General features: G+C 35.2%; 1 protein-coding gene across 1 annotated transcript in view; it reads left to right on the top strand.

The window, feature by feature from the left end:
• The window catches only part of LOC106478206 (phospholipase ABHD3-like), a 47,508-nt gene that overhangs the window by 5,167 nt on the left and 33,448 nt on the right, over window positions 1–8,893 (top strand). Inside the window, exon 2 of the mRNA XM_013938730.2 lies at window positions 1,420–1,586. Within this exon, the coding sequence (XP_013794184.1) occupies window positions 1,420–1,586 (167 nt within the window). The remainder of the gene's footprint in view (window positions 1–1,419; window positions 1,587–8,893) is intronic.

Below are 8,893 nucleotides of genomic sequence, written 5' to 3'. Positions count from 1 at the left end.
TTTTACAAAATACTAGTTTACTTAAATACAGCCAAGAAAAGTTACTTTGTCCTGACCAAAGGTCAGTTTTATTTTATTTGATATGGTAACATGAGCACACGTGAGTTGCATCATTATAACTTCTGCATTGTTAGCCAGGCAAGGCTGAAAGGTTAATATGATAAAAATAATATATATATATATATATATATATATATAAATGTATAATGTTATGAGATTTAAGCTATTTCGTCTAAACATTTATGTTTTCAATTTATAACTTGTGTTCATTGTAGAATGAAACTGGTATAATTTATGTTTATTTCCTAATTTGTTATGGTGGTTGCAAAATCAGTCAAATCTATCGAACCCATACAGAGATTAATTACTGAAAATAACAGATAAAATATTAAGTTTTTTCTTAAGAAATGTTTGCTAACTATCTGGACATTATAAAGATTTCACATTTGAAATTTCAAAATTTTCTGATGCATAGAAATATTTTTAATCTCATAATGAATATTAATTTGCATGATAGATAGGCAACATGCGAAAAGAAAAAAAAAAAGACATGAGAAAAACATTGCTTTACAAACCTTAAGACTTAATAATAAAAATTTATATTTTGCATATGAAAGCATTGTAATGTTTACTGATAATATTCCAAATTGCATTAACATTCGCTTACTAATTTAAAAGTTATAACATGAAAACTATAAGAAGCACAAAATGGTTACGAGGTCGGTCCCAGGCACTAAGTCCGTGCTGAAAGAATTAAGATATAAAAATACAATGAAAGACCTTGTGGGCAGAATCAGCATACAGCTACATGTTTTTCACATATAAAATTACATGTGTGCAAAATGTATGAACATTTAAATGTTTCAATTCTCACATTGGAATGCTAGAAATCAATTTTTCTGTTGTTGTTGTTCTATGAAAGGGAGACAGTATCAGTGTACATTTGTTTAACATAGAAAACAAGCTGGTGTGCTTTTCCCTCTACTTTTACATGTGTGTACATGTCATATTATGAAAATTGCAATAATTATCTAGTACACATTTCATTCCAATATTAAATTTAATCTTGTGTAATGATTAGAAGTATGAATTACCTCTCTCTATCTACAGTGAATTTTTCTTGAAAAATAACATACAAAATACATGAACACAGTGTTTTAACATTCAAATTTTCCTCTTTTTTGTGCACACAACAAAAACTGAATAAATTTCCAGTTATCAGTTTTGTTTATTTATTGTAATAAATTAGAATAATTACAGTGTTGTTAGTTTAGTTGTATTTCTATTACTAGCAAAAGTGAAATTTACATATAGTTGAAAGAGTATTTAGTGAAGATGCTTATTGAGATAGAGATGTGACCTGTATGTTAGTTATAATACTTCCATTACTGAAATCAGTTGTTTTTTTTTATACTGAAGCATCCAATGTTTGCTTGTAAGGAAGGAAAATTCAAAGAATTTCTTGAGTTGAACTGCCCAATTTTGCAAGAAAGATATTGGCCAACATTGTGGTGTTTCAGCACTCATGCACAGACTGTACTAGCACACTTGTTTCGAGGAAGACTTCCCAACTTACCATATCACAGGTCTGTGGTGCTTAGCTTTAAGTACATTATGTTCTAATAAGGTTTTTCAAAAATATTAATAAAGAGGAAGAAAAATATGTATACATGTTAATGGAAACATTAGAAAAATTAGAGTATGTTCTCATTTGGGTAACCTAGAGTTTAGTTCATACTGAAAGTTTTAAGAGACTCCAAAATAGAAGATTAAAGTTTAGTGTTGGATAATACATATGTATGGTGAATAAAAATGCTTTGTCACATTGCATAGTTTCTCTACAAATACAGTTTCTGTCCTGCTGACACATTCACTTTCTATACTTTCTTGGTAGCAAATTTCAGATGACACTGCATTTGCTGAAAATTTGTTTGATGATTTAAGGTTATGTTGCAGTCTTGTTTGTCTTTTTTTCTTTTTTTTTTGGGGGGGGGGGCAAGTGAAATTAATCAATAAAAGTTTTTCTGCTGTTATGGTGCTTAGAGACCCGTTTCATCTTTTCTGGTATGCCTTACAACTCATGCCAAACAAGAAAGTGTAATTGATAAGTTAACTACAAGTACAAAAAACAGATGTTTTACTTCTTAAAATAGTAGTTTGATAAAATTCAAGAAATGAATGAGAATTTCAATAATTGTGCAATGAAGTTGGTAAGGAAATAAACTGGTTTGGAACATCTAATGCCTATCAGAAATGTGGAAAGCAAAAGCTGAAATTAATGAAATTTTGGAAAAAAAGGAAGAACTTGCTTCTAAATAATTGCAACATATATAGAGCTGGGTAGTTAATTTGATAAATTGATATAATTGATTACCTGTAAACATCAATTAGTGTTATGTAAAATAGTCAATAAGTATAAATTATGCTTAAATCCATTAACAATCAACTAATCAAAATTACTGGTACATTACCTCCATTCGCATAATTAGCTATTCTCCTTTAGTGCTGCCCTCTATATGCAAAAAATATTTTTACACATGCCACTAGTCTTTTTCCTACCCTCCATTGGAAATTACTCATTCCAATGTGTCTCATCATGTGACAACCCTTCATCAATGAGAGTATCACACACCCTTGTTACATGTGACTCCCTCTATTCAATTCTACCAAATTATCACTTCTTGTTTGGCAGTGCTCGTGTGCTTTGTCATTGTAACTTTAACAGTTATATTTCCGAAATGGTTTTTAATCGTTTTTGATTATACAGCTGACAAATGTATTTTCAGTTTATTTTCCAGTTTTTAATTTTTTTGCATATTTGTATTAATCTCTCAAACAATTTGTTTGATTTATTATTTACCATGAATCCCGAAGTTAATATAACCACATTGGGTTTCACACCTACTATAAGCACGTTTTCACTGGCTGCAGGTGGGTGTGACCTGTCATTGGATTTATCTGCAATTATTCACCAACAGATTGATCATTATATGGGTCAATCACCTTCTGTTCGTTCTGATGAAGATTTTGATAGCCTTTTTCTACCATCAGATTTTGCCGTGTATTCCTATGCACCACCTACAGAATCAGCTAGGTCTAATACAGCATTTTTAACTATGATTTCTCAGAGATATGATGTTTTATCCCTTTCCCCAATTTCCTATGATCCCCATCCTCTGTTGCATGATTGTTCTTCTCCTTACTTAGTTTTCCCACTTTCCTCAGGTATTAGGGTTCGTGCTGAGCATTTTGCTTCCAATTGGATGAGGGTGCCAGCAAGCCTTGCCCCCCATGGGCTATTCCCCTGTGGTGATATTTCATCACAGAATAATGGATTATTTGGGTTATCTCAGACGGACTTGTCTTACAATTCCTTTCCTCCTTTGTCACAGATACTCATTTCCTTCCCTCTGTCTTGAGATCCCATTACCAGCCAGCATCTGTCAGAGGCAATTCAAGACCTTCTGTCTGAACAGGCCATCGAACCTGTGAATCATCTTTCTTACGGTTTTTATTTCAGGTTGTTTGTTGTCCCCAAGAAAACCAGAGACTGGCAGCCCTCATTTTACCATGGAATCGTTTCTCACCCTCAGGTGGGCTTTTTCTTCCAGGTGGATGATCAAGATGGTTATCACGAATGCTTACTTACATATACGAATAGCTCGGCAGTTGCAATCATATTTTCGATCTGTCCATCAGGGGATGATCTATCAGTTTTTTGTCGGATGGTTTGAGCTTTTGCTTATCTTCATACTCTAGGGATACATTTTCATTATTATATGGATGACTGGCTACTTTTTGTTCATTCTGTAAAGGAGTCTGCCTGTCATACTCTTCAGCTGCTCTGGGAGGTGTTTTCATTGGTCTGGTTAATTAAATTGGACAAGTCTTTCCTCCGACCTACCAAATATCTGATTCATTTGGGTGTTTTTTTTCAATGCCCATCTCAATCGGGCCCAACCTTCACCTATTTGACTTCATTTGATGGAATTTTCAGTTCACCACACTCTTAATCTTCCCTCTTTTACAGCTCACAAGGTTCTATTGCTTTTAAGGATGTGGTCTTCCATGGTTGCACTTATCCCCTTGGGTCATGCTCAAATGCGAGATCTTCAGTGGGTTTTTCACAACCAATGGAATCTTCCACAAGATACTTTACAGGCTCTGATTACCCTTCCTCCTACCATAGTCAATGATTTGCATTGGTAGTTGGACAGGACCCACACATCGGCAGTGTTCTGCTTCCTCCTCCTCGTCCAGGCTTACAAATTTCCATGAATGCTTCCCTCCAGGAATGAGGGGGGTCAGTCAACAGAAGGCTTCAGGGTGTTGGTTTGCAACCGAGAAGTCTTATCATATAAACACTCTGGAGCTTCTTGCTGTTCATCTGGCCTTGGATAATTTCCTCCATCTGGCCAGATGTCATCTGGTAATGATTCATTCCAAAAATTCCATAGTGGTTTCTTATCTCAATCACCAGGGTGGCAGCCATTCTCAATCTCTATGTTTCACATGTTGGATCTTCTTTTCTGGGCCCACATGCAGCATATCCATATCATTGCATGTCATGTTCTAGGTGCTTTCAATCTTGTTGCAGATTGTCTTTTGTGTTCAGACAGAATCTATCTGATGGAGTGGTATGGTTTTACAATGGCTTTGCCTTCAGTGGGGTACTCCTCACATCCTTCAACCACAAACATCTTCTGTTTTGTTCTCCAGTCCCTCATCCTCTTGCCTGGCTATCAATGCTTTCAGTCAGGATTGGATCAACAAATACCAGTATGTTTATGCTCCCATTCGACACTTTCACTGGGTGATTTTGATCATCCATACCACCCCATGTCAGGTCCTTCTGATTGTTACTTACTGGACTTCTCAGCCATGGTTTCCTCGATTTATCCAACTCCAAGTTACCCCTCCACTACCTCTTCCTCTGTCTCCCTTTCTTTGGCAACCTTGGTCATCAGTGTTTCATCCTGCTCTTCCTGTCCTCCATCATCATACTTGGTTTTTATCCAGTCCTTGGCAAGGAGATCGGGATTGTTTTGACGTGTAGCTTCATTTCTGGCCTGTTCCAATAGACCTGTCCTTCAAGACTGGGATGTTCATGTGGTTCTCCATTTCCTCACTTTGCCTCCAGTTGAACTGCTTCCCACATGCTCCTTGTTTCACCTTTCCCGTAAGATTTATTTACTTCTCCTATTAGCCTGTGGACATTGACGGTCTGATTTATTTGACATCGATTTTCACGTACTCTTTGTCATCCTACTTATCCTCTCCTTTATCTGGATCATTCTTTCCTCCCTAAAACCTCAATGGCTACAGAGGGTAACTCATCCTTTTCAGAAATTTCTCTTCCTTCCATTTCCCACCTTTTTCCTCGGCCTGACCCGGATAGACTTCTATATCCTGTACGTGCTCTTCAATGCTATATTGCCTGTATAGCTTCCATCTGTGGTGCCCGTTCCTACCTCTTTATTTCATGGCAACCATCCTCTATTCGTGATCTTTCTCCTTCCACCCACACCAATTGGGTTCAGCTTTTGATTCAATTGGCTTATTCCTCTCTTTTGTTGTCCTCCCATACTTTGTTCCAGGTGTCTTCTCATCAAATTCAACACCTTACCTTTAATCTGGCATCTCATCTTCATCATCCATTGGAGGAAATTATTCAGTTGGGCATGTGGACTACACCTAATACATTTATTATTTGCATAGGGTTATCGTTTCTTCCTCTTCAGGATATCATCTTACACCTGCAGCCATTCTTCAGACTTCTGTGCGACTATAAGACTGGGTAAGTTATATTTATTCTTTTTTATATTTTTCAGGGGCTTTATTTCTCTTTCCGTCATAATTCTCATTGTTTGGATTCCACTCTGTGGTGAGTGTTGCTTGACCAGGTATTCTTTAACCTTTAAAATCCACACTGTTAACCATATTGATGAGCTTAATATGTTCCATGGCCACGCAATGCACACTGTTGAGATGGGGTGTAAATTGCTTCATATATATGCCCATTCTGGACTGTACCATCCATGTACTATATGGGTAAAGCAGAAGGAGATAGCTGCCCATCCCTGCCATGCCTTGTATTGAATAGATTGGTATGGTCTGCTTTTAAAAATAGGGTTTTGTGGTCACCAATTTCACTGTCTCAGGTGTTGACGTTCCTCTGGACTCTCCACTGCATTTCACCCCCGCCCCTTTCTTCTAGTGGAGTGTCGGAGTCCTTACCACTTTCCAGTTTTAAGCTGCTGGGGTGGTGGACCATGAAGGCATCCTCCTGATAGGTTTAATGACATCAGATAGTCATTTGATAGATGAAAACCTTGACTTTCTATTGGTTATAGGATAATATATAATGAAACGTAAGAGAGAACTATTAACGAATTCTGAAAAAGAGGATGTGGCAGGAGGGGTCTGATTTTCTATTTGATAGCTCTGTAAAAATTTTGAAAAATTATTGTTTGTTTGAGCAATAATGATTTTATAGAGAGTATTTTACATTTAATTTTGTACTTTTTCGAGTGGTGGTGGATAAAATAGGGATGATGATATGCTAAGCGAAAATTTGTCACATGGGTCACACTAGTGGAAATTCAGAATTTTTTTAAATATTGCCTTGTAGAATTAAGAACTTAAAACTTGTATACAATTAAAATATGGATTATTAGCTAAGACTTAATGCTATTCTTATTGGTATAACATAAACAAATAGTAGTTTAATAGCATTTTTAATGTAACACATTAAAACCTTGTATCATGCGCAGTAAAGGATACCCGAGGCAATAGGATTAACCGACTAGTGACCCGATTCATGAAAATCATTTCTGAATGTTATTATTTTTGTTTATTCCAACTAAAGCTATTGAAGTCTCATGTGAGAATAATCAGTTAGTTGAATATGATTGGTTAATGAGCCTGATGATTAATAGGTTATCAAATTCTAATTACCCAACTCTAAACCTATCTTAGTAAAATTGTTATACTGTAATAGTTTTTATTGTTATTATGATATTTCAGGAAAATATATTTTAAACCTGAAGATAGCATTAAGTGCATTTGTGCAAAAATATAAAATTGCATATGAACGATGTTAAATATCATCACAAAAAAGAATCCATACCAAAGCCATTGAGTAGAAAAATGCTTAATAATGCTCTAATCAGACATGTTTTTTGAAAAAAGAACTGAATTGCTTTCATTAGTGGATGTCACAGCACATTATATGCTCAGACTTTTCCCTTGGACAATGAAAATTGGATATTTGGAAGACCCTGGGATAACCCTTTGTTTACGGCTTCTGACTGACCTAATTTTATTTCTACTACCTCAACAATGTTTTCACTATTCTTATCTTGTTTTTTTTAAATAAAATTTTGACATGGGGTTATAGCTTTAAATTGCCTTTTGAATCCTTTTAGTTCACTTGTAATGAACAGAAGAGTAAATTGTGACATTTGCAAGTCAAACTGTCATTGGCATAGTGAAACATTTTGATTGTATGTTGCTAGTTTAAGATTAAGAAAAAGTTTTGAATTTTTATGTATACTATTAGTGACAAAATTTCTCAAAACAGTGAACACTTAAGTTGAGGAATCATAGCAACTTCCTTTAAAGCATATTTGCTCTAAAGTTATGGGAAACAATACATACATATACATGTTGTACTGACCATTTTATTCTACACTAAGAATAATTGAAATGTTAATACCAATATCAGGATTCATGAAATACAATATTTTTTAGAACTTCCATAAAGTTAAACACAATTAAACTCACAATTCTAAAATGACTTTTACACTTTGCTTGGTGTATTCTTCCTTTTCCCTAGATGTTTGTCATCTTTTTTGTGTTTTTTGCCATCAGATCTGTCACCTTACCATGTCCCCGGTTAATATTTTTCTGTCTTTTTTTGAAACGACTAAATTGGGCTACTCCATTTGTTTTTCATTTCATTAGAGCAGCCTTTTGCTACATATGTTTTGGATCCCACTTAGTATCAAATCCACACTGTATGTTCTGTGACCCTACTAAATGATTATAATGTTGAGGAGCTTCCTACCATGGATGTGATGTACAATTCCAGTGCTAGCAGGTGTTGATTGTTTGACTTTGTCTAGTTGTCATCTATGCATCAATATTACATATTATACTTGCAACAGTATAACACTTCACAGGATTGTATTACTCACACCGTTGAGATGGGATGTTCCATAGGACCAATCGTAGATGTATCTTGTGGTCTTTTGCTTCATAAATATGTTTTTCTTGGACTATCAACTCATGGACTTCATGGGTTAAGCAGACAGGGATTGCTGCCCATCTCTGATGCTCCATGGTGTTGAGTCTTTTTGTACCACAATTCCAGACACCACTAGGTGTTGGTTGATTGACTCTGTCCACATGGTAGCTCTGGTTTTCAAAATTGGGTATCATCTTAATGGAAAAACATATGCAAGTGTGGGAGGTGTTAAAGAGGACATCGACATGTTTTTTGCTTCAAAGCTGAGTGATTTCTTTAATCAGGGCATTAACAACCTGATTGTAAGATGAAAAAGCATCATCAATAAGAATGGAGACTATTTCATCTAATAAATGTTTTGTTTTCATATATAAGTTTGGGTTTTTCCATCTAAAAAAAAGCGACATTAATTTCTTTACGACCTAATAAATTCAAAATGATACTCAACATTCTGTCTCCAGTATGGAGTCAGTTCAATGTAATGACCCATTGCATGTACAGTTGAGCTGAAAAAAACTTTAATCAGTTTAAAATATACACCTGGAAAAAAGTTAAGCACCCCCATGTTTTTTTCAAGTGATTCAGATTCGACGTTCTTGTGACTGATTATAAATTACCATTCAATCTAAACGTGTTTATCAAATG

Source organism: Limulus polyphemus, unplaced genomic scaffold (assembly GCF_000517525.1).
Source record: "Limulus polyphemus unplaced genomic scaffold, Limulus_polyphemus-2.1.2 Scaffold189, whole genome shotgun sequence".
NCBI classification, from domain to species: domain Eukaryota; kingdom Metazoa; phylum Arthropoda; class Merostomata; order Xiphosura; family Limulidae; genus Limulus; species Limulus polyphemus.
The sequence above is the reverse complement of the archived record's forward strand: the minus strand, read 5'-3'. Positions and strand labels throughout refer to the sequence as shown.